The sequence below is a fragment of the Dermacentor silvarum genome, chromosome 3, assembly GCF_013339745.2.
Source record: "Dermacentor silvarum isolate Dsil-2018 chromosome 3, BIME_Dsil_1.4, whole genome shotgun sequence".
Lineage (NCBI taxonomy): Eukaryota > Metazoa > Arthropoda > Arachnida > Ixodida > Ixodidae > Dermacentor > Dermacentor silvarum.
The window spans coordinates 229883607-229909949 of NC_051156.1; the positions used below are offsets into that span (position 1 = coordinate 229883607).

General features: G+C 45.7%; 1 protein-coding gene across 5 annotated transcripts in view; it reads left to right on the forward strand.

The window, feature by feature from the left end:
• The window catches only part of LOC119446843 (tyrosine-protein phosphatase non-receptor type 11-like), a 197206-nt gene that overhangs the window by 48769 nt on the left and 122094 nt on the right, over nt 1-26343 (forward strand). For 3 of the 5 annotated variants that reach the window (XR_007466205.1, XR_007466204.1, XM_037711407.2), the window contains exons 8-9: nt 2528-2680; nt 15516-15647. Coding sequence is in view for 3 of the 5 variants with exons in the window: in XM_037711407.2 (XP_037567335.1) it covers nt 2528-2680; nt 15516-15647 (285 nt within the window). In the remaining 2 variants the exon portion in view is untranslated. The remainder of the gene's footprint in view (nt 1-2527; nt 2681-15515; nt 15648-26343) is intronic. The other 2 variants (XM_037711408.2, XM_049664956.1) reach the window with 2 other exon arrangements.

The window sequence follows — 26343 nt, forward strand, 5'->3', positions numbered from 1 at the left end:
CTTTCAGAGTTGTCCATGTTCGCGCAAAGAAGAGCAGTAATTCTTTGTTTGCTGTGCTTCGCGCCATGGCACAGCTGACCTCTTAGGGCTAGAGTATTGTTTAGCAACATTTGAAAAAAGAGCCCAGTTTCATCAGCATTAAAAATATTCTTAACGGAGTACTTTTCCCGCAAGAGTCAAAATTTTCTTTCAGAGAGCAGAAAGCATATTTAGCGCCAGCGGACAAGGACAGGAGGAAGACAACACAATGAGCGAACTTCAAGAACTTTATTTCCATGAAACAGCTGCCTATTTAACTCATGCATAGTGGCGCCACATCATCCCGATTCAGCCATTCGAAAAGGCAGTCTCCTTATCTAACGAGGCGCCACTGTGCATGGGTTAAATGGGCAGCTGTTTCAAGGAAATAAATTTGTTGAAGTTAGCTCATTGTGTTGTCGTCTTCCTCATGTCCTTGTCTGCTGGCGCTAAATATGCTTTCAGTTTACCAACACGCCCAACATATGGAAATGCAAAATTTTCTTTCATCCATGCCCCTGCTGACTCCACATCGACAGATCAAGATTTGTCCACTACCGTTCCTCCAACGACGTCATGCCGTTCCTTAAAGCACTGCAGCCAGTCAGCACTGTCGATGAAACCGTCATACCTCATAATACAAGCAAAGTCTCTTGCCTTTCTTTGCAAAATGTCTCCACATACTGTCAGGTTCAAAGCTCTGGCATTTAAAAACCATTTGAATACATCATCCTCGACTGGTCTGAACGCAGCAGTTTGCTTCCTTTTACACCACAGGTCACATCATTGGTTATCACTTCCTGTCTGGCCAATATGGTGGACAACATGCTGGCCGCGATTCCAGAGTCTTGTACAACCTGAGACTTCTTCGTACTGGACTTGACAGCCTTTATAATCGCTTCCTTCTCTTCCAATGAGATAGTCCTGCGAAGCGCTTCCGCTTCCTAAATTCCTCATCCATAGTGTTGTGAAATTGGCGACGCGTCCGTACAAAGGCTGAGAGAGCACGGTGCTAGCAGTGCGCAGCGACCGAAGTTCGTTGTTGTTGAATAGTATGTGGCGCACAAGGCAGATGTGAATGCTACACACTGACTACTCCTCACCGACCGCCGACTGCGCAGTTGCTATTCAATGAGGGCTATCCGTCGCCTTGCCCCGCCTCCCCCGCTGCGTGAGTGAGTGAGGAGGTTGATCGTGTGATCACGAGGAGATTGAACGCGTGGCCGTGTGATCAAAAGCGTGTCCGATGCGGAAGTTTTGAACAGCCGTGCCGAACGAGTGTCGAACTCTGCGTAAAGCGATATACTTCGTGCACCACAGTCCGTTATTTTTTGTCTGGTAGACAAATATAGTTTGTTATTCATTGACAGGTAAATTTACTTTGTTACGAGGTTTTAAATGCATGGATCTGTACGGAGATTTCAGGGGGAGTTACATTTACTTCAGTATATCCAATATTTCGCTATATCCCGTTGCGTTATAATGAGGTTCAAGTGCACTAACTGGGAGAACGGACAATCCGAAATCACTTTGTAAGACTCGGCTGTATTTGACATTTAAGAAATACAAAGTTTTGCATAGATTGTTGCGCTACAAGACGCTTGTACCCCACCTCGAGCTGGTGGGGCCCGCGCAACCCAAGATGCACATTGTTTTCCTTTTGCATAGTGTTATAACATGGTGACAGGAAACCGAAGCGAAATCCAGCTGCTGAGTGGACGCCGCAATATGATGCCGTCAGAGCAAAACATGATTCTAACTTCGTGCCGCTATTCATGCCTATTAAACTGGGCAGTATGCTTCCGAGGCATTATGCCACTTGCACTGTGAAACAAGATAGGTGAAGATGCTTATCACAATAGGTTTGGCGGCGATAGCTGTGAACGCAGTGTGCGACGACCTGCAAGAAAAGTTGCTGGTATCGGAAGAGGTACGAGCAAATTTAACTGAGTGCATGCCAGCATTTTTATGTGATGCAAGCTGGTGTGTATTGCAGGGAAGCTGCTGAGGTGGGTGCCTACTGCTCTCGATTGTGCTTGCTTCGCGTCTTTTTTTGTTCACGTGGGATTTGGTGGCCGGAAAACGTATCATACAATCGCACTTTGGCAATGCACTGAACGTTGGTGCCGAAAAATCATGTTTTCAGGGAACGTATATTAACCGGTAAAAAGAAGCATGACTGCATTGGGTTATATATATATATTTTTTGTTCTCCATCGTGAATGTTGACGCTGGGAAGTCATACAGAACGGGGTTGTATCAATGTGATGCATACTGAACTTGAGATGGGCATGGATAAAATTGCCTGGCATTGGGTGGAGGTAGACAATACGTGCCAACATGCATGCACTAGGAGCTCCTGGTGCCACATTTAATTTTGAGAAAGTGGTACTAAGGTGAAGTAATACCCATGTTGTGCACAAGTCATTCTTTGTTTCACTCAGACCCCTGATGAATGACGTCTCTGCCTGGTGCTCACATTGTGACTATTGCAGTGCTCTTTCTGCAGGTAGATGACGATTCCATTTTTGATGGCCATAGCAAAGTGTACATAGCAACACAGGGCTGCCTACAGAACACCATTGGCGACTTCTGGTCCATGGTCTGGCAAGGAAACACCAGGGTTATTGTAATGACTACAAAGGAAGTTGAAAGGGGAAAGGTGAGTTTCCATTGAAGCGAGTCTGTAGATGTATCAAAAGGATGGCATGCCCGTGGGTGCATACCACAAGAAAAATTTATTAGTCGCTGGACTACTTGTCCTTGCTAGTGCTGCTGTCGTCATCGCTGCTGTGGTCCCACAGTACATCATTGTCCAGTGAAATCCTGCACTTCATGAACAACTGCATCATGACATCGTGTGCAATAGAGACCCATGCTGAAAGCACCCAGCCGCCATCGGGGAGACTCTTTTCACTCGCATGGTTGGCATAAGTTTGCGGCCTTCCGTCACCAGCCACTCGTAGTACTCGCGGCAAATGGTGAAATGTTGAACTTGCAACCCGTCATGCTGACAAGGGCCTTATATGCGTTTCATAATCGCCTGTTCTCTTTAGTCAGCTTCGCTGCAATAATAGCTCTGTGAAGCATATGAAGAGTGCAAAGGGGCACCGCCGTCTTTTTTCTTTCTGTGGATTGTTCACCGCGGCTCGTCTTGTATTTCCTCAACAAGCCTTCTGCCACAGAAACAAGCACATCTTTGGGATAACCAGCCGCAGTAAGCCGACTGGCTTGCTCGCTCAGGCTGACGGGTATCATGACAGGACATGATTTTTTCATGGAATTGGTGAAGCCCATGTTCACAATTGCCCGTTTGACAAGCTTCAAGTGGGAGGAAGAATACGAAAGGAGTGGTTTGTTAGCCCTAGGATGGTAATACCAGCTTATGTGGGTTTCTGCAAAAATTAACTTCAAATCTAAAAACTGCAATTTGTTGAGATTTAAAGTTAACACAGGGCCGCGCCATACGCAGCAGCCGCCGAAATGACCCCCCCTCCACTTCCCTCCTCCGGTGCCTTCCGCCCGACGGAAGACGGCCTGTTTTCTCTGCGCTTTCCTCTCTTGTGCGTGCGAGATTGAGCCACCATCGTCCGCCCTCGCACGCTCTCACTCGCACAATCAGTTTGTGGCACGCGGCAACGTTGTTATCGCCCTTGGACTTTCTGTGGAACATCACAGCGACGCCGAAGGCGACAGCGACTGCAGAAATGCGCCTGGAGTTTTCGTATACTTGCTATTGCAATAAAAGCTGATTAGAATAGCTCTATGCTATACCAGCCCAGGGTTGATTGTGGCTTTCTGGGTCTGCAGGGCCATCTGGTGACCCAGAAATTATGTTACCGCGACGATTGGACCGCATAATTTGAGAGCATTTTCAACTATTATTGTGAGTGCCAGCGCAGGAATGTATAGTGCGATCGTAGTGCCATCGATGTTTTCGGCTTTACAGGAACCCACTCTAATCTACCCACGCTATATCTACAAAGCACGCTTCTACTACGTGCTTCGTGTTGGTTTATTCTGTGTTTCGTCGTGGTGTCGAAGTGCGCTGCCATATTCCATTATTCCATGAAAATTCAGAATGGCCTGCTCCGAAGTGCTCAAAAACACAATTTTACTTGCTCCGAAAATCCTCCAAAATGACTTTGGGCAGTCCCACCCCTGGATAACCGCGCACCTCCTCAGCAGCTGCGCACCGAGGCGAAGGTGCAGAAAAAAAAAATGGTGAAATCGACAGTAATGCAGTTCCACTCAACGTGAAAGCTGGGGAAGTGCAGAGCAGTGATTCACCATTGTTTCCTATGTGTTTTCCTTGTGTTTATCTTCTTTTATGCTGTTTATCTTGTGTTTAGCTATTCTTTTCACGATGTTGGGATTAGCTTGCCTGCGCTAGAGAGCAACGTCAGCTTCTTGGGTGCGCACCGCTTGATGAGCCCTGCGTTGGCGCTTTCGCTCCAAGCATGCTTGCTGCTTGGCGTCCATGGCGGGAAGGAGCATCCCGGAGCGCGAGAACGGCTCTTTCAGCGCGCCCTTGTGGAATCTTTCTACTTGTGAGGCTGTGGCGCCCTCTCTTGACTATCATCAGGATTAGCTTGTTGTTTTCGATCGAGTTTTTATTAATTTGGGTTAATGAATGCATTAAATCATGATGTTTTCCTTGTTTTATATTTTATATTTATTTGGTTTAGTTTTATCCGTTTTTAGGGGAATTTTATGGGAATTTTAGTTCTTAACGTTGACCTTGTGTTGTGCATGACACCCACCAACGAGGGACGACATCCCCGGCCCCTAAAGTGCGGCGCACTTAAAAAATTTGTAGCCTTTCCTCTGTCGAGGAAATGGTAATAAGCGAAGCTTGTCGTGGTGTTTCTTCGGTGTTCCTCGGAACGAATTTCACTGACGAGAACCACGTTGTACTCGAACCACAACCGGTGCCACGCACTGCAGCTGGCTCCCAATTTCCGGTTGAGAAACTCGCGTTGAAACCTGGCCGTCGCGCCGGGGAAGTTGGCGCTAGCTTGCCGATGCGTGCAACACCTTTGTAGGATTCCTGGAGGGCTACACAACGCTGACATGTGGCTTCAGTATCGCGTTCCCTTAACTCGGGGTCGGCAGCTCTTCGCATGACGTTTGGCCTCTATCGCGCTCCCTCAACTCGGGGATGACGTTTCGCCTAGGCTTCGAAAGCCCTCACGCTAGAATCGGCATGTCGACGACGAGGCCTTTCCCGAGCACGTACATTCTGGATGGATTTCCATGAAATTTTTTCCTAAAAAATCTGTCCATTACATAAGACATTGAATGGCTCATACCCCCGTAAATGCGGCCTCTCAATTACGACGACAGAAGAGAAGTTAAATTCTATGCTGGAATGATTAGCTCCAACACAGCCAGCTGTGGAAGCAGATGACAACGACAAACGCGGGAGCAGTGGCACGAGCGCGTGCCGACCACCTGTGCATATAAAACCCCACTTGTAAGGAAGCGTATGATGAACCGACGGTGGCGTGGAGCAGAGGTAGAATACCTGGCTTCAAATCTGAAGGTCGTAAGTTCGAATACTACTCCAGTCCACTACATTTTCAGGCATGGAGTGGTGCCTGACACCGGCAAGAAAAAAAAATATATTGCCGAGAGCTGCTGGGGCTATACTAGTTCAGGTGCAACCAAACTGGGAAGGCCCACTAAGCTTCATCAAAGTCACTCCCTCACCAGAACAGGAATTGGCCTCCTTGGTGCAGTATTCGGCCACTACCCCCCTCATGACTCCGACAATTAACCCATGGCCCTCAGTCCCCAGCGGCTGTGGAGCACCTGACCAAGGTGGCGATCAGACCTGCTATGCGGCAGACGGTGCTAAGAATCTCTGGGTCCGGACAGGCCGCCAATGGAAACTGAACCTGGCAATGTTCAACATGCGTACCCTCTCGAGTGTGGCTAGCTTAGCAGGACTATTTGAAGAATTATCAGGCATTGCCTGTGATATTATTGACCTTAGTGAGGTTAGAAGAACTGTTGAGGCTTACACAGTGCTGACTAACGGCCACGTCCTCTGCTACAGAGGTATTCCAGATAAGAGAGAATCCGGGGTAGGATTTCTAGTCCATAACAACATAGCGGGCAACATTGACGAATTCTACAGCATTAATGAGAGGGTAGCAGTCGTCGTAATAAAGCTGAATAGGAGGTACAAAATGAAGGTAGTACAACCACTAGTTACGATGATGAAGAAATAGAACAGTTTTATGAAGATGTTGAATTAGCAATGAGAAAGGTGCAAACTCAGTTTACTGTAGTCATGGGCGACTTCAATACAAAAGTGGGGAAAAGGCTGGTTGGTGAGCAAGCAATTGGCAACTACGGCATCGATTCTAGGAATGCATGAGGTGAGATGTTAGTAGAATTCGCGGAAAGGAATAGGCTCCGAATAATGAATGCCTTCTTCAGGAAGTGCAGCAACACGAAGTGGACCTGGAAAAGCCCTAATAGAGAAACAAGGAATGGAATAGATTCCTTGTTTAGACTCTCTGCCGATCCAAGCATAGTGCAGGATGTTGAAGTGTTAGGTAAGGTAAAGTGCAGTGACCATAGGTTAGTGAGGTCTAGGATTTCTCTCAATTTGAAGAGAGAAAGAGTGAAATTAGTCAAGAGGAAACAGGCCAACCTAGACGTAGTAAGGTTAAAAGACCAATTCAGGCTGGTGCTCGCAAACAAATATGCAGGTTTAGAAAAGGAAGATAAAGACAACATAGAGGTAATGAATGAAACCGTAACTAGGTTGATCTCAGAAGCAGCAATTGAAGTGGGAGGTAAGGCACCAAGGCAACCAGTAGGTAAGCTCTCCCAAGAAACAAAGGACCTAATAAACAACAAAGCATGAAAGTGTCCAACTCGAGAGATCAGATAGAATTCGCTGAACTGTCAAAACTGATCAACAAGAAGAAAGTGAGGGATATGCGAAATTTTAATGTGGGGAAGATTGAGGAAGCCGTAAAATATGGATGCAGCATTAAATCAGTAAGAAGAAAGCTTTCATAGGACAAGGCAAGATGTGTGCACTGAAAGATAAGCATGGTAATATCATCAGCAATTTTGATGACATGGTAAAAGCAGCGGAAGAATTCTATACTGACCTGTACAGTGCCCAAAACAGCCAAGCTACTTTTATTCAAAATAGTGATGAACCGAATACAGAGGCTCCTTCTATAACTAGCGATGAAGTTGGGAGGGTCTTGAAAGACATAGCCAGGGGAAAAGCTGCTGGAGAAGATAGAATAACAGTAGATTTAATCAAAGATGGAGGAGATATCATGCTTGAAAAGCTTGCGGCCCTTTATACGCGATGTACCAGAGAGCTGGAAGAACGCCAACATTATACTAATCCATAAGAAGGGAGATGTTAAAGAATTGAAGAATTATAGACCCATTAGCTTGCTTTCAGTATTGTATAAAATATTCACCAATATAATTTCCAATAGAATCAGGGCAACACTTGACTTCAGCCAACCAAGAGAACAGGCTGGCTTCAGGAAGGGATATTCTACGATGGATCATATTCATGTCATCAATCAGGTAATCGAGAAATCTGCGGAGTACAATCAACCTCTCTATATGGCTGTCATAGATTATGAAAAGGCATTTGATTCAGTAGAGATACCAGCAGTAATAGAGGCATTGCATAATCAAGGAGTACATGAGGCATACGTGAATATCTTAGCAAATATCTACAAGGATTCGACAGCTACCTTGGTTCTCCACAAGAAAAGTAGAAAGTTACCTATCAAGAAAAGGGTAAGGCAAGGAGACAATCTCTCCAATGCTATTCACTGCATTCTTAGAAGAAGTATTCAAGCTCTTAGACTGGGAAAGCTTAGGAGTTAGGCTCTTAGACTGGGAAAGCTTAGGAGTTAGGATCAACGGCCAATATCTCAGCAACCACATGACATTGTCCTATTCAGCAACAATGGAGACGAATTACAGCAAATGATTGAGGACCTTAATCGAGAAAATTGGGAAATTGAGAATTGGGTTGAAGATTAATGTGCAAAAGACGAAGGTAATGTTCAGTTGCTTGGCAAGAGACCAAGAATTCATGATTGCCAGTCAGCCTCTAGAGTCTGTAAACGAGCAGGTCTATCTAGGTCAATTACTCGCAGGGGACCCTGATCACGAGAAATAAATTTATAGAAGAATAAAATTGGGCTGGAGTGCATACGGCAGGCATTACCAAATCCTGAGTGAGATTATCACTGTCGTTGAAAAGAAAAGTGTACAATCATTGCATTCTACCGGTGCTAATATATGGGGCAGAAACTTGGAGGTTAACAAAGAAGCTCGAGAACAAGTTGAGGACCGCACAAAGAGCGATGGAACGAAAAATCTTAGGACTAACGTTAAGAGACGGGAAGAGAGCGGTGTGGATCAGAGAACAAACGGGGATAGCCGATATTCTAGTTGACATTAAGCGGAAGAAATGGAGCTGGGCAGGCCATGTAATGCGTAGGATGGATAACTGGTGGACCATTAGGGTTACAGAATGGATACCAAGAGAAGGGAAGCGCAGTCGAGGTCGGCAGAAAACCAGATGGGGTGATGAAGTTAGGAAATTTGCAGGCTCAAGTTCGAATACACTAGCGCAAGACAGGGGTAATTGGAGATCGCAGGGAGAGGCCTTTGTCCTGCAGTGGACATAAAATATAGGCTGATGATGATGATGATGAACCGACAGTGGCTGAATTGGTTAGCGTGGTGGTCTCACAACCCGGAGGTTGGTGGTTCGAATCCGCAGCCCGAAGAGAAATTTTATTTTCGCGCGGCTTAAGAGTGAGGGTTTTTTGCGGTCACACCTTGTGTTGGGCGTTACACCCACCGATGAGAGATGACATCCTGGGCTCCTAAAGTGCTTCCCACTTAAATGAAAGCTGCAGTTGCTGGGAAGCCTGACGAACAGTCGGGGATCTTTGAATGGTATTGCGTTCTACTCTTAAAGGCGAAGCTTAAGCGTCCTCCAAATTTTTGGGTGAAATTAAGAGACACGTTATGGGTTATGTGTAGGCAAAATTCAAAGTGTTGGGTCATTCACAGCTTTAGCAATGAATTACATATGAAAGTGCTCCAAAGTGTTACGAGTGCGTTTTATGAATGGTGCAAAATTTAGCCTGCTGCCCTGAGATAGTACAATTTCCACCCCAGTCAAATTCAGCAAACAGGGGAACTCTATGGCACAGTTGTGTGCAAAGTTAAGTGCATTTGGCTGAAATACAGGCTTCCTGAAAAATTCATTTACGAAGTGGTCAAAAGCGCTCTATGGCATAACCACAAATGCTGGCATAACAAATTTATAGCAGAACCACAAATGCCAGCAAGATCAAACTTAAAAAATAAATAAATGAATAAATAAATGGGCAGATCACTATTGCAAATCTTGTGTGTGAAGGTAAAGGCATGTGTGTCAAATAAAGCTTTTGCTAAAAAAAATTTTGCAAGTGTTAGAAAGTGTCGCACTACCATAATCATCTAGGTTTCTCTATGTCCCGAGAGGATTCTGTGTTAGACAAAAATTATATTCACGAGAAGTGGTAGAAATCTTCAGTGCTATAGTCTTGAAATTTTCACATTTTTGCCTTATGAGTGCTACAAAAATTAGAAATCTTGATTTTTTTATTTTTCTGTGTTTTATATGAGGTTCACCCGGTGGTCCTTGGTGAACTACACGAGGCACCTTGTTTGTGTTTTGTGAAAACAAGTCACATTATGGGTAATGCGCAGGCAAAGTTAAAGGTGGGTCGGGTATGTACAGCCTTTGCAATAAATTGCATATGCAACTGCTCCAGTGCATTAAGCGTTTGGTGAACATACAGAATTTAGCCTGCTTCCCTGGCAGAACTACAACTAACACAGCAATCAAACTTAGTGAAAAGGAGGGAAGGTTATGGCAAGTCTGTGTGCGAAGTTAAATGCGCATGAAATAACATGGTACCTTTGCAAAATATTTCTGAAGCAAGAACTCGAAATTGTCGTACGGCTGTTATCAGCTATGCTTTACAGTGTTCCGAGATAAGTAAACTTTTGTGGAAATGGGGGTCATATCAAGTGCAGTGTTTGATGAAACTCTACCATTCCTTGCCTAATTACAACTGTTGCAAATAATTACTAAACCTTAATTATCTTTTTTGATTTATGCAAGGTTTTTAGTAGGTTGGGAGGCATTGCGTGCAAAGGGCCACAAGCTTTCCAATCATGATATCTCCTCCGTCTTTCAATAAATCGACTGTTATTCCATCTTCTCCAGCAGCTTTTCCCATTGTCATGTCTTGCAAGGCCCTTCTAACTTCATCGCTAGTTATAGAAGGAGCCCCTATATCCTGTTCATCACTACTTCGAATGAAAGTAGGTTGGCTGCTCTTCGTACTGTACAGGTCAGCGTAGAATACTTCTGCTGCTTTTACTATGTCATCGAAATTGTTTATGACATTACCCTGCTTATCTTTCAGTGCATACATTTTGCCTTGTCTTATGCCAAGTTCTCTTCTCACGGATTTCATGCTGTGTCCGTATTTTACGGCTTCCTTCAAGTGTACCAGAGAACTGGAAGAATGCCAACATTATACTAATCCATAAGAAGGGAGACGTTAGAGAACTGCAAAAAATTATAGGCCCGTTAGCTTGCTTTCAGTATTGTATAAAATATTCACCAAGGTAATTTCCAATAAAATTTGGAAGATGCTTGAGCTTCGCTTTTAAGAGTGGAACGCGATAGCATTCAAAGATCCCTGACAGCTACTCATGGTTCCCGACGACTGCAGCTTATGCAACCATTTTTTGACTGGCAAACACTGGCGGCGAATGCTATGCACGTAGGCGAGCTTTCTGGTGGAAACGCGGCCTCTTGCGTGGGCCGATCCTGGAGATAGTGCACAACCGCGACAAATAAATTACATAATTTTCAGGTTTCCGTATTTGTTTCGCACTTTTAATATTTCAGTCTGAGAAGATTTAACATAAAAGGCATGCGCTGTGGGTATTTTGTTTCATGACATTTGTTTGTGGATGGTCATTTTCAAAATTCCGAGGAATAGCTTTGTCAAGAATGCAAGACAAGGCATAAGCAACATTAATGATAGAATGGTGTGGCATACCTAAACGTGGTTGGGGATGATTTTCGTGGCTGCGGGCACCGACGCCTACGCCAGATTTTCTGCGACACGGGGCCCTAAATGCTGTCGCGTTAAAATCACAGCAACACTTGACTTCAATACACCAAGAGAACAGGCTGGCTTGAGGAACGGATATTCTACAACGGATCATATTGTCACATGCCTTGAGAGGGAACGAGCGACGGGACGTTTATTGAGGGTAGTGGGCTCCTGAAAAGCACGGAGCTGAGAGCTGGTTATCGAGCGGGCGGAGAAGCACAAGCCCTTCTTTCTTCTTGTCCATGCCTGCCTCTTAGCGCTGTACCCACTACTGCTGGTTGCATTTCCCCCCTTCCTTGGAAAGAGCATTGGCTCGATGCTCAAGAAGTGGTGTAAGAAAAGGAGGGGGAAAAAACATGGTCAAGGCAGATGCTCGTGCAAAGGACACAGTGGCAGCTACAGGAAAAACAAAAGCACAGCAGCTGTGAAGCGCTGGTAATCAAGGAATCGAGAAATCTGTGGAGTACAACAAACCTCTCTATATGGCTTTCTTAGATTATGAAGAGGCAGTTGATTTAGTAGAGATGCTACCAGCAGTAATAGAGGCATTGCGTAAGCAAATAGTTCAGGAGGCATACGCGAATATTTTGGAAAATTTGTACTAAGATTCCACAGCAACCAACCTTAGTTCTCAAGAAAAGTAGAAAGTTACCTATCAAGAAAGCGGTCAAGCAAGGAGACACAATCTCTCCAAGGCTATTCACTGCATGTTTAGAAGTATTCAAGCTCTTAGACTGGGAAGGCTTAGGAGTGAGGATCAATGGCAAATATCTCGGCAACCTTCGGCTTGCAGATGACATTGTCCTATTCAGCAACAATGGGGACGAATTACAGCAAATGATTGAGGACCTTAACAGAGAAAGTTTAAGAGTGGTGTTAAAGATTAATATGCAGAAGACAAAGGTAATGTTCAATAGTCTGGTAAGGGAACAAAAATTCAGGATCGCCAGTCAGCCTCTAGAGTATGTTTATCTAGGTCAATTACTCACAGGGGACCCTGATCAGGAGAAGGAAAATTACAGAAGAATAAATTGGGTTGGAGTGCATACGGCAGGCACTACGAAATCCTGACTGGGAGCTTACCACTGTCGTTGAAAAGAAAAGTGTACAATCATTGCATTCTACCTGTGCTAACATATTGGGCAGGAACTTGGAGGTTAACAAAGAAGCTCTAGAACAAGTTAAGGACTGCACAAAGAGCGATGGAATGAAAAATGTTAGGCCTAACATTAAGAGACAGGAAGGGAGCGATGTGGATCAAGAGAGCAAACTGGGATATGCAATATTCTGAGTGACATTAAGAGAAAAAAAAATGTAGCTGGGCAGGCCATGTAATGCGTAGGATGGATAACCGGTGGAGCATTAGAGTTACAGGATGGATACCAAGAGAAGGGAAGCGCAGTTGAGGACGGCAGAAAACTTGGTGGGGTGATTGAAGTTACGAAATTTGCAGATGCAAGTTGGAATCAGCTAGTGCAAGACAGGGGAGGGGGTACTTGGAGATCGCAGTGGACATAAATATATGCTGATCATGATGATGTAGTAGGTTTCCCGGGTGTCCTCAGTGAACTAAAAAAGGCACCTTATTTATATTTGTTAAATATTAGGGGCAGGTTATGGATAATGTGTAGACAGATTTCAAAGTGTGTGGACAAATTACAGCCCTAGCTGAAAATTACACATTTATGGAAGCTCATCATCATTATCAGCCTATATTTTCTGTCCACTGCAGGTCGAAGGCCTCTCCCTGCTATCTCCAATTACCCCTGTCTTGCGCTAGCATATTCCAACTTGCGCCTGCAAATTTCCTAACTTAATCACCCCATCTGGTTTTCTGCCGACCTCTGCCGACGAATATGGAAGCTATTCGCACCGTAATAAGTGTTTTTGTAACAATGCAGAATTTACCCTGTTGTAGCCCTGGGGGAACTTCTACAGGTCACCAAGATGACATTTTGTGAAAATGGGGAGAACATTAGGGCCAACGCTCTCGTGAAGTACAATGTGTGTAAATGAATTGCTGCTTTTATAAAATTCCTTAAAGGGGTCCTGAACCCCCCGGTTTTGGTACGAAAACATAGCCCGCGGATAGCATGCACTGCTGTGAACTTGTCAGCCAAATTTTGCAGTATTGCACGGTGCGTGGAGCTCTCAAGTGTATTGCGAAGTCACCTTTCTCTAAAATACTCTTTTCAACAGTAGCCCGATCCTCACTCTTTTCTGGACACTTTATTTCATAATATAGCGGATTCCGATACGCCGCTGCTTTTATCCAATAGCAGACAACAATGAAGGAGGGTGTTTAGATTAGTAAGCTTCTTTCTGTTGTTACTGTGTATATTTATTGACTTAGTTATTTAAATAGGCTGAAGGAAGTGCAAATTTGCTTTCGAATTTGAATAATTACTTTTTTCTGGAAGAAGCTGACTGTCGTTCGCTCACGCTCGGCTGCGGTCGCCCGCATACTTTCTTCCGGAAGAAGCTGGCTGTCGTCTGGTCATGCTCGGCTGCGGCCGCCCACGTAGGAATTAAACTTTGGCCAACCTGCTTATGGGTGTCGTAGCCATCAGGTCTCGCCAATTTCGATTTGTTTCGGACACTCAATTAGCCTCGAACCACGCGAAACCTAAGGTCATCGTGCGCTGACTCCTGGCCGCTCCTGGTTAGACGCCTTGGCAGACATCGCTACGTAATGAGCTTTTGATAGCGCTTCAAAATGTGCAAGTTGGATGTGGCTACTTTCCGTCATTAAAGCTGGTGAAGGACAAAGCCAGTCTTCACCATGTAGCACGGCCAGACTGGAGCATATGTGGGCGAGCATGCACATGCACGCTAGAGTTGTGTGCAGCTGTGGTCTGCTACGTAGCGTAGCTGCCGCAGCCTCCACGACGAATCCACTCGCTCAGCGCACTGCGGCTCGCTGAGGACAGCCACGTTAAACATTTGGTGTATCGTAGGTACCGAAATCAAAAATAGTGGCGTCTACATTAACATCCAAAATCAAATTTCAACTGCACGCCACCGTAACATTTAGAAGACATTTAGTTATGGCCTTCCCCACTCCGCCGTAGCCTTGGCAGTGCAAGTCATTGAAGGAGCGGAAGCACCGCGAATGGCGTGTTTGATTGCCAATAACTCTGCTTCTGCTGAACACATTAAAATACTTTTTGTGGTGAAGTATTTCTGAAGTAGCCTATTTTAACTTCATATGCATTTCTCCACTTCAATAAAAGTGTTTCAGGGCCCCTTTAACAAGTGCTCGAAAGCATGATGTGCGGGCAAGGTTTCAAGGAGACCAATCATATGGGGGCAACGTTGCATATGTGATTTATTTACAGGCAGCTGAAATTCTTATTGCAACTGCTTGAAAAAACAGCTTCGCTGGAAATTGAGTTCGGATTCTGCAAGGTTGCGCAAGTCTGCTGTCTTTCTTACATAAGAAATGTTAGTTATGTAGGGTTTAATGGCACAAAAGTGACTACGGCTATGATGCGCCAGCCACAATAAGAACCATTTTATATATACGTGCCTTGATGTCTCATCATGGCACATTTCTAAACAAAAATATTGCTCTTTCTGCTCGACTAGGTGGCCAAATCACCAGGCGATTGTGCTGGAACAGTCAGAATTATCCACACTGTAAGATGGGTGAAATTTCTGTAGTCGTACATTGAATATGTTGCTAATGGCGGTGCATCAAAGCTGTCCGAATACTTGAGCATGTCTGAATTATTGGTGTCAAATTATCGGTCAGTTACTCTATCTGTACTTACTAGAGAAAAATGCACTTTTTTAAATTAACAGATGGCTTGGAAATTTTGCCAATAAATATTTTTGTCTGCAGTTCACATGTTAAAAGAAACGTTACTACTAAATGAAATTTTCTTGAAGAATCACTGGATTCAATTGTACTTGAATCTTCGGAAAACTCTGGTATCAAAGGTTCATTTGTCATTTGGTAATTATTATTTGTCACCATGTTGTTTGCCTCGCCTTGTAAATTGCATTGTCTACCACAAAGTGATTTCTCAGAAACATCTACTTGTGTCTGAAACCATATGTAGACATCTTGTATGATTGGTCTATTCTGTTTGGCTGAAACCTGAAGGAAAGCAAATAAACCTAGAAGCTGAGGATAAAGGAAGCAATAGGGAGGTAAATGATCGGCAGCATGGATTAGGTATTGAATGAGTGATAGTCTCATTGAGATGAGGCCATGTAGTGTCTCATTTACCCAGTGCTTAGGTGTGGCTCGTCATGACTGGTTCAAGGGAGCTCCATCTCTGTTTCTGGATTTTGCAGCCCAAGTGTGTGCGGTACTGGCCAGATGAAGGTCAGATGAAAGAGTATGGGAAATACTGCCTGCAGCATATCGCCGAGTCATCCAATGCAGACTACACATTAAGAGAGTTTGCCATGTCAAAAAATGGTGAGGTGAGTTGTTTGTGGTGGTTTTTTTTAGCTTGAAAGGGCTGTGCGGCCGCTGAAATTGAATGACAGGTGTGGCTGCTTTGCAAGTACAGCATCCTTCCAGGAGGTATCTGGAGGCACGTACCATTCTTTCCTTTATTTGCTTACTGTCTGTGAAACCATGCACGCTTGTCTGCTTACTTTCACGTTCTGCTGCCCTTATACAGTGCAGCCCACTTTTAACGATATCAAGAAGAACGAAAACTTCATTCGTTGTAGCCGATTATAACTATACAGTAAAACCTCGTTAATTATGATTTCACCCGACCGAAAAAATTGATTGAATTAACCGAATGTTGAATTACCAAGGGTATCAAGAAAACAAGAAACAAATGCCTACTACGTCAAGAGGCTTTTATTTAATGAATGAATGAGCAAATCCTGTTTCTATTTTGCACAAAAGCAGTGCAGAAGCTGCAATTGTCGTCATCTCGTGGCTGATTAGCGCTCGCAGCGGTGCAGGTCTCACGACTTCCTTCACAGCATGGCCGCAGCATGCGTCTTCATTTGAGACATGCTTTTCATTACCGCACGCACATCCCGATTATTTTTTCGCCAGTGAGCTGGTCAGTGTCCATCGCGATGCAGCGGGTGCTGTTCATCCTCTACAGCTTTGCACTTAGTGAAAACGAAACTGCTGTTTATGGCAGCAACTGTGCACGAAATTGCAGCCACTATAGACGTGATCAGGGATGGCGACTTCGCAGTCATGAAGGCACACGGCCAATGCGGGGCTATGTGAGCCGTGGCCCAACCCGAGAATAAAGACTTTAAAAGCACAAATAGGCACGAAGCGTTCTGGCGTTACCGTCATTCACGTACGATTTCCACTGATGACTATGGCGACGTGCACCGTTTTGGTGGACACTGACTTGGAACCGATGTACGGCCAAATTCTGAATTCACGAGAGTTTCATTGCATACGCCTGCAGGAACCAATGTATGAGTCCGAATTATCCAGTTTTCCGAATTAACGAGGTTTTACTGTATCTGGACTGGCGTAAAAAAACGCTGCCTAACATACCTTTGTAGCTCCGAAACCAAATTTGCTACATGCGATAAAACATCAACGTTGAAGAAAGGCTGTGAAATAAAAATGTTGATTTACACCTCTAAACAGCGTGTTAAGCGTTAGGTGCGCTGAATCTGCAGTTGCTTAGCGGAAGTTACAAGTTCACAATCGCGGTGTGCATCGCATCCAGCTGCTGCAAAACACTGGCGGCTATACTTTAGCGTGCATGAAATCAATGAGTGACTTGATCGATGACATTGCACTTTGAATGAACATTGGTGTCGGTGTCAAAGACATCGCACTGTTAAAGATCACCGCATTGTCAATCTCGTCACTGCCGCTGCTGTCGTCGCCTTCGTTGCACAATGCCACCATCTGTCACGACAACGATCGCCCCATCAGAGATCTCTTTGCAGAACAAGGCAGCACTATCTGCGCACTGAAACTACTCCATTGAAGCACCACCTATTTCGTCGCCACTAGCGACATGCTAATGCAGTGTTGGTTTCAAATTGAGTGTTTCGCCCTGGCGCACAAAGCTCGCCATTTCCATTGATCTACATGGCCACTGGTTCTAGCTTTCATGATTGTGGCGCTCCCAGTTTTCATAATTGCTGATATCGTCGACTGCGCAAGCTCATACTTCTTTGAGTCTTGCAAAATTTGCAGCTTCATCTCAAGTGACAGCTTGTCGGCGCACCTACCGGTGCTTCCGCGGAGCATTTCTGCGCTCGCTGAGAATCTGTTCGCTGAGGGCCTTTCTCATCTTGCGTTTTTAAAAATTTTCTTACAATTTTTCTCTTTTTTCTCTCAGCAGCTGGCGCCATCTTGTAGCACGCTGCACCAACTTACGATGCTCTCCGTGGGTTTTGCAATCGGCATGCGGATGGGACGCGCTGTGTGGTAATGGCAGCTGATATGAACTCGCGTGGGAAACTTTCCGCCTCGTCTCGGTTAAGGGGAACTTAACAACGAAATTTCATGATTAATCTGCAGTCTGCATGGAAAATGCCTCCCGAAGGCAAAATTTTATCATTATATTTGATATGCTGTGAATACTACATTGTTATATGTTTTTTTTTTCCACCCTAATGCATAAGTTGGTACTCTTGAATCAACTCATTGTTATAACTGATATATTGTTATATGTGGTATCGTTATAAATAGACTGCACTGTAACTGCACAAGCAGCAAAGTACTCGTGTAGAGTCAAACCCTATATATATAAAATTATTATCTATATCGAGCACACAAGTGAATCTCTTGAAGATCCTGCGTTAAAGTATAGAAAGTCGTACGCTTGTATCAAACTTCCATTCACTACCTCATTCCATGTATCGAATGCTGCGACATGCCTCTTCGCAAAGGGCAGCACATGCCACAGATACAAAATGAGCAGGGTGCATGACTCAGTTTTGCTTGCTGTGCAGATGAATGGCTCATGCAAACTGCAGCCATCGCCCAGCTGCTTCAAGAAAGCAAAAAGCCTCCTGATCTGATATGCATTTCACAGGAAAGCGTGGCTGACATACATGCATGGGATGCTAAACTGGGGATGTCTGCGTTGCTGGGTTTTGTCTTGTAGTAGACAAAGGCATTCTGTGAACGGCATTTAAGGGTTTTGCAACTCAACCTAACAAAACTGCTGGGTTGACCAGTTGCCAATGTTGCAACTACACAAAGTAAGGTTTGTAGTTTTATCGCCCATATAAATTTCTGCAAACATTTGCTTACTAATTAAATGAGCGAACATAGTGTCATGCATTCATAGGCATACATGATCAGATCTCTCTTGATGACCATGAACACTTGCTGTCACAACGGTGGCATGAGGAAGATAGCAAAGGAAAGTAAATGCCTTCAAAGCATCTCCCAAACTTGAGATTACGGGACCTCCAGCACTTGGCATACAGAAAGACAATGCACATGTTAGCCACCGGCCATCTCGGCTTGAGACAGTTTTTGGCCCTTTTGGAGGCTACCTTCAGTGCCAAAACCACTGCTTGAAAAGCATTTGCCAACTTGGCTGAATTTTGGTGGGGACAGTAAAATCTCGTTAATATGTGCCCGCTTTTTGAGTAATTACGGTTTAAATATACAGTAAAACCTCGGTAATTCGAAGGTCGCCGGACCGCGAAAATTCTTCGAATTAAGCGGATTTTCGAATTAACCGAAATGAATAATAAAAAAAAGAAAACAAGCAAGAACTTGCCACAAAGAGAAATCACCTTCATTTTCCATGTCCGAGAAAAATTACTCAAAGTAATCACCGATGCGGGATTACTTGGCGCGCTGGTTCGCCGCCCCTAGTGCCATGCTCTCCAGCTGGCTCAAAGAACGTAGCATACAAATATCACCCGCACTGCACTCAACAAAGTTGCGGACGATGTTCACGGAATCAATAACTGCCGCGAAAGCGGGCGTGGTGGTGCTTGACTCCAAAAATTTGGACTTGCTGGATATTCCGGACTTCAAAAATGCGCCATCAGGGTTCCCATTAAGTTCATGCATTTTCGCACCAATTTTTCGGACGAATTGAGACCCCAAAGTTCGATTTTGCGGACTAAATCGCTCTTTCCGAGCCGCGCTACCCAATCTTGGAGGCCGCCATGTTGGATTTTGCACTGGCTTGAATTCCAGTGGCTCGCTGTATAGCCTCCAAGATTGGAACGCGCGCTATCAATAGAGAGCTCGCGCAATCTTCCAGTCTCGGAGGCCATGCCCGCTCTTCCTTGGCTGACAAAACGCTCCAGAGTACTGCACTTTTTCTTTTTTTCTTAGTAATATGCGCTCAGCACTATCGTTGTAACCATTTATTGTGGGATTTTTTTTATTGCGACAGCAATTATATGGACACTTCAAGCGGATTTTCGCCGTCAGCGTCGCCGCCCTGAGGATCCATACAAAGTCCAAGGGCGATAAAATCATCGCCGCGCGCCCGCCGTCTGTGCGAGTGACAGCGCGCGGGGGACGCGAACGCACGGCGAAGCGTAAACGCGACTTCCTCCCTCGTGCGAAACGCCGTGGGGGTATGGGAGGGGGGGGGGGGGGGCTACTCTTTCCGTGTACTCTTCTAACAACTGCGTACTTAGCGCCGGAGCGGTTTCTTGCGCGCACCGTATCTTGAAAGCGATCTCCAGACGGCTCTGACCTTTTGTATGCGCCGTGCTCACGCCGCTCAGTTTCCGTTGAAGCGATAGACCGCACGAACCTTCGCTCGCTGCGGGCTGCGGCGGCCGCGCTCGCTCGTGCGCGCTGACACCACGCGCGTTAATTCAGTGATTTTTTTTTTCTCTCTCAAGTTTCGGTTGCTATTTTGAACGTGGCGTGTACACTGAGCAGGTGTCTCGGAGACCCACGTCTCAGTGATCGGCGCTACCTCCTGTGCCTTCGCGAGAGCTAAGCGGTGCGAAGCTCGTTTCTTGGATCTCCATGGCGAACTCCGTTGGCGGAGATCGCCAACGCGGTGACGTTCGTGTCGACTGTACACGGCGACGACGTCATTGCTGCGCAAATCCAAGCAAGTCGATCCCCTCCAAGCGTAGTATGAGGCAGGGCATTATCAGAGATTTTTTTTTTAAGCCGCACTATATCTTTTTTTTTTTTGGCCGAACGAGTTTTCCGGACTACTTTTCAGTCCCCACGAGCTTGTAAAATCGGTTGGCGACTGTAAGGAGCGCCCTAACCTAACCGCTGCACGTTGCTACTAGCCGGAAACTTCGAATTATCCGAATAGAGCCGCGCGGGCCATTCAAATTATCCAGTAGAATTTGCATTGAGAATGACGGGACCGCTCAAATTCTTCGAATTAACCGAAATTTCGAATTAACCGAGTTCGAATTATCGAGGTTTTACTGTACAGTTAAACCTGGATATAACGAAACTGACAAATTCCCGAAAAACTTCGTTATAAAGAGGATTTCGTTATATGCAGGTTCGGCACGAAAATTCGAAAAATAAACGTTTACCGTATTTACTCGATTCTAACGCGCCCTCAATTGTAACGCGCACCCGTTCTCCGTTTTCGTCGAAGCACTCATCCTCGGAATGTCACACCAGGTACCGGATGCGTGGACGCGTGTCGTTTCGCACAAGCGCGAGGCATCGGAAACGAAGAGCGAGCGTCACGATGGCGTCGTAGCGTCATATAGTGTTACATTAGAACCTCGCTGTTACGTTCCCGGGGGCTGCGTTTTCCCGGCTGTTACGTCGTTTTCGACCGGTCCCGGCACAGCTCCCATAGAACTCAATGCATTGGTAACCCCGCTGTTGCGTCGCAACTGTGGGACCGTTCCCGCATCATACGTGGCGAACTGCCACCCCGCGCCGGCCCGGTCCTGATGCGCACTCTGTTTCTCTCTCGTCCGTAGCTCTGGTTTACCCGAATGATCCCCCGGTGCTTCGCCCACTCATCATCATTCACTTCGTGGATATGCGGTGATTTTTTTTTAGCACTTGTTGACGGAGTTCAGCAATAATATTTTGACATACTTTGGACTATAAAGACTTCGAAATTGGGATTTTCTTGTGATTTCTTGTTATTTTGAGACCCGCGTCCCCTCTTAATTAGTACATTCTTTAGTGCGTACCTGTTAGTGCGGACATTGTCCAAGTTCCCCACCAACTACATATTAATGAGGTTTTACTGTACAAGTTTTCCTTCGTGCAACATTATGTTGACCGAACAGTAAATCCATTTTGGCACGAGCACAGCATGACCAGAAGCGCTGAGAAACAATGTCATTCTTGGCATAAAGGCTGGAGCACTGCATGGACAACATGATTATGAGTTCCGAAAACAAGTGAAGCGTGTACTTGAATGCTTGAGAGATGACATCATCAGTCGTTGTAATAGCTTGCAACTCTTTCGTAGGCAGTGCGGAAAGTGTCCTGTTGGTCTAAGGCCAGGACGAGCGTGATGTCCTCCGACTCCGCTGCATGTCGCATGGGTATAGGTAAACGGCTTAATGCATCAGCATTGCACTACATTTTTTTACCCGGTCTATGCTGCAGCCAGTATTTGTACGCGCCCTGCGTTATAGCCCATCTCTGTGCACACGTGTGGCCATGGTAGGTGTTTGCTGGTCCACCCTTAGAAGACCCAGCAACGGGGGATGGTCTGTAATTAGAGTGAACTCTCTGTCAAGCCATGGAACTGCGTGATGACGTAAACCAGAGCCAACGCCTATCACTCAATCTGGGAGTAATTTTTCTCTGAAGCGGTCAGCATTCGCGACCTAAATCCTACTGGTCGATACTGCCCATCAATTCGATGACTAAGTGCAGCTCCTACGCCGTAGGGTGATGCATCACTTTCCAAGAATAGCTCCTTCATTGGATTGAAGTAGGTCAGTACTGGTGCAGCACACAAAGCTTCTTTAGCCTTCGCGAAAGCATCTTCCTGTATTGCGCCCCACAACCATCTGGTTGCTTTTTCTAGAAGTTGGTACAAAGGGGCCAGTAGTGTCGAAAGATTCAGTAAAAATTTGATGTAAAATGTCAGCATACCAGACATGATTGTAACTCGGAAACATTCTGAGGGGCTGGGGCCAGCCTGATGCTCTCGACGGTCTTCTCCGTTGGGTGCAATCCTGCTTGGTTGATTTGGTGGCCTAGATACGTCAGTGCGGCCGCGTTTATCCAGCACTTGACAGTGCGCAATTTAATGCCGTGTTCTTTAAATCTCTGCAACTCCGCTCGTAGGTTTGCGTTCGGCTGATCAGCAGTCTCTGCTATCAAGACGTCGTCCAGGTATGCTTTTACCCCCGGTATTTCTTACAATATTGACTCGATCGTTCTCTGGAGTATCACCGGTGCTTGTTGTAGGCGTCTCGCAAATCCGGAATACTGAATTGCTGTCCCCCACTCAAATTTGCAAAGATGTCCTCTAAGACAGGCAGAGGGTACCTTTCCAATTCACACACAGGGTTTAATGTCACTTAAGTCTCCACAAATGTGCACTGCGTCGGTGCCTTTCAGTACCGGTACTATCGGTGTAGCCCATTCCACATAATGGACTGGCGATATTATGCCGCTGTCCACTAGTCTATCAAGCTCAGCAGAAACCTTATCTGTTAGCGCAAAGGGAATCTTTCTTGCCTTGCAAAATCTTAGTGTTGCTGTGTCCTTGATGTACAGCCTAGCGGGCGGTCCCATAAAGAGTCTCAGGTCTTCCGTGAACACGTCAGCATATTCTTCCATTATGGCACTGGCACCTGCCGGTTCCCGCTGGCTTGTCCCGCTTGGTAGTGTCATCACGTGCAGGACCAGGGTCTCTTCTGCTGCAAGCTTTTGCAATAAGTCCTCGCCGCACAGGATGGGGCCTTCACTATCCAATACCGTCAGCAAGCAATCAACTTCCACCGACATGTAAGAAGCTTTCATTGCCAAAACGCCCAGTACTGGTAGTTTTCATAGATAGCACGAAAGCTTTAACTTTGCGCTTTGCAGCCAGGGCCAACGGCTGCGATGTGTTTCGTACGCTGCTCTCGGAACGAGACAAACAGGTGAGCCAGTATCAAGGTCCATCCGTATGGCGACGCCATCCAACGCGATAAACTTCCGAATGGGCGGTACCAAAGGCTCAGTCTCCGTGACTGACCAGATTTGCAACGTGCTGCTGCCGTCACTCTGCCTTGAGTTTTCTGCTTTTTGCGCTAGCATTCTGTTTGCACCCCTTGTTTGCACTGCTTGTGCTCGTACACATACAAGCCAAAGGCTCCTGCTGCCCACATTTGAAGCATCGGCGGCTTTTTAGAAAGCATATCAAAGCTTTGTGACCATGCTGGCCTTAGCACTTGCATTGTTGCGGCTGGTTCCTTTGCTCGTTCCTTGCGGTAGTTGGCGTGTACCATTGTCTAATCTTTAGGACATTCAGAGCATCATTCTGCTTATCTATCTGTTGCCAACTGTGTTCTACGGTTTCCGCAGCCAGGGCTAGGGCTTCTGCTTGTTTGAGTCTCCTTTTTCACCAATAGCTGCTTTTGCAAATTTTTCCGACGGACACTGCATACAATAAATACGATTGCAGTTCTGGACAATCCTCCTTATCTCGACAATGAATGTCTGCACGGACTCCTCTTTTTGTTGATTGCGATGGAAAAACTTAAAGCTCTCTGAGATTTCATTAGGCCTTGGGTCATAAAGCTCATTTAACGTACCTACAGCTTCCTTGTAGCTGAGCAAGTTCGGCTGAGGCGGTGCTGCTCTTCCACACAAGACTTCTATCGTCTTAGACCCCAGCGCTGCGACCAACAAATCTCTCTTCTTGGCGTCATCGGTGACTTCGCTTGCTTCATAATACGCCTCAACCTTTACCAGATAAGCGTGCCACTTATCTGTTTCTTGGTCGAAATCCAGTAGCCTATGTGCCATGGCTGTAGATGGGTTTGTCGCACAGCTGCTGCTTCTCGGCACTAGCGTCTTGTCGCTGTCTTCCGTGGGCAGCTGCGGGTTTCCTAGGTTTCTTGTCGCCACTGCTGCGTTGGTGGCGGTCACGCCGCCTCTGACGAGAAGTGGTTGGCGTGACCATGCAGAACAGCAGCGTTTATTTTCCGCAGCGAATATATACCAAAGACAAGAGTGAAAGGGCATGGGAAAAACGGAAGGGAGAGAATGGCGCATGTGCGGTCCACGCTCGCACTTATCACTGGGAGTGCGTGCGCTGTAACAGCAGCAGTGATATCTTTTTATAAATAAATTGTGTATAAACACACTTCATTATATTGAGGTTCAAAGTGCAGTCGCCGACGGATAAATCGGACACCGATTCTGCCACCATTATCTCCTCTGGCAACCTCAACGAGACCTGAAGTATGGCCTCGCTAGAGGGTAATCCCCGAGGCCTTGCCTTGATCGCAGCACTGTGCGTCAGAAATATAACTACAAATGCCGATATGGAAGCTTTGCCTGAATTGTGAGGTCGCATCACATCCTCTTCCGGCACCCCCGCACATGGCCCGCTCGTGCCATTCTGATTTAGTTTGCGTTCCAGACAGTGCACTGATGGCTCCAAGAATTCTTGCTCGTGAAGTTATCGACAAGTCGCGTCAAATGGCATGAACGGTGCCCTTGTAGTCGAACTCCAAATGACTCTTGAGTTGCAGTCTGAGTCAGCCTGATTCCACAACTGAAGAGCCTGAACTGCCTCTTACCACAACGACCTCAAATGCGGACATCACTGATCACCTGCTAGGCTACGGTGTGCCGATTCCTGCCGCCGTTACATGTGAAGACTTTGCAGATGTCGATAGTGTGGTGTTGTCGTGTGCCAAACAGAACAATGACGAAATAATTGAGCAAGTTCTCCCACCGTCAAACAGCGACTAACTTGGATGATGAGGATGATGATCAGCCTCCACATGCAGATCTGACTCGAGCCTTTGCAGTCCTTGAATCGGCGCACAGTGACAACACGAAACTGGCAGAAAATTTTGGAGGACGCTTAAGCTTCACCTTTAGAGTAGAACACGATAGCATTCGAAGATCCCTGAATGCTTGTCACGCTTCCCGGCCACAGCAACTTTCTTTTTTCTCCACCTTCGCCTCTGTGCGCTGCTGCCGTTTTACACTGCTGAGGAAGTGAACGTCATCTGGATGGTATTTTTGCAAGTAACCTTGGGCACGCTGCTTATGGTATGGTAGAAATGCTGTAAAAAGGGTTTGTGTTTAAGTTTTATCATAAAAGAATTATGTTTTCTCGTACATTCACATTGCAATTCGACGCTATCATGTCTGTAGGTTGTGATTAAGTCGTACTTTAAGATTTTTCTGACGAAGTTTACTTTGAGAAATTCAATTTTGTTCACTAATGCCTCTGCGCCACGTGGAGGGCCTGCGTGGTCTGGGTGGTTGGGGATAATTTTTTCAGCCACGGACGCTGACGTACCTACGCTGACGCCGGATTTTCTGCGACATGGGGCCTTAATGCTATTGCTTTAATGCAGGCGTACTTGGTTGCATGTAAGCTGAAGTGAGTGCAGCAACGAATCCACCACTTCTACCTTGCACAGGGGCCTTAAAACGTACATAAAATGATCTTTTTTCGATTCATTAGTTTTTGCGGGCATTCGATAGTTCGGACTTATTTATGTTCCCCGTGGACTCTCGTCGACTACACGTGGCATTCTATGGCCAAGAAGTCATAATTTTAATACTTTGTCATATTGAGAATTTCATTATAATAAAGTTTGTTATATTGAATTTTCACTGTACTTTTTTAGCACTATCAATAATTTGCCTTTCAGGTGAAACCGTGAATCTTTTGTATGTTACGATGAATACAGTCGAACCCACAATATTCAAGTGCCGTGAAAATTCCATTGTTATAACCGGGTTGCATGCCAAAAAAAAAGCGAAATAGGGGGATGGCCGAGCTGTTGGGAGAAAACTATTGGCAACTCCAGAATCCGCTACTTGAGCTGGGAACACTGTGCAAACAAACAAAGATGACTATGACATCCAGGTTCACGCTGGCTCTCGCTTGGTGCTATTGTCACTTTTCTCTTTTGTGGCATCGTATCGAGGTGTTTCACGGAAGCCGAAAGGGTCCTTGTTGCCGATCACCTTTTGATCTGTCTCAAGAATCTGAGCAACGAAATAGCGGAAATAGTTACGATGTGCATGCAAACATCCGGCCTGCTTAGTAGC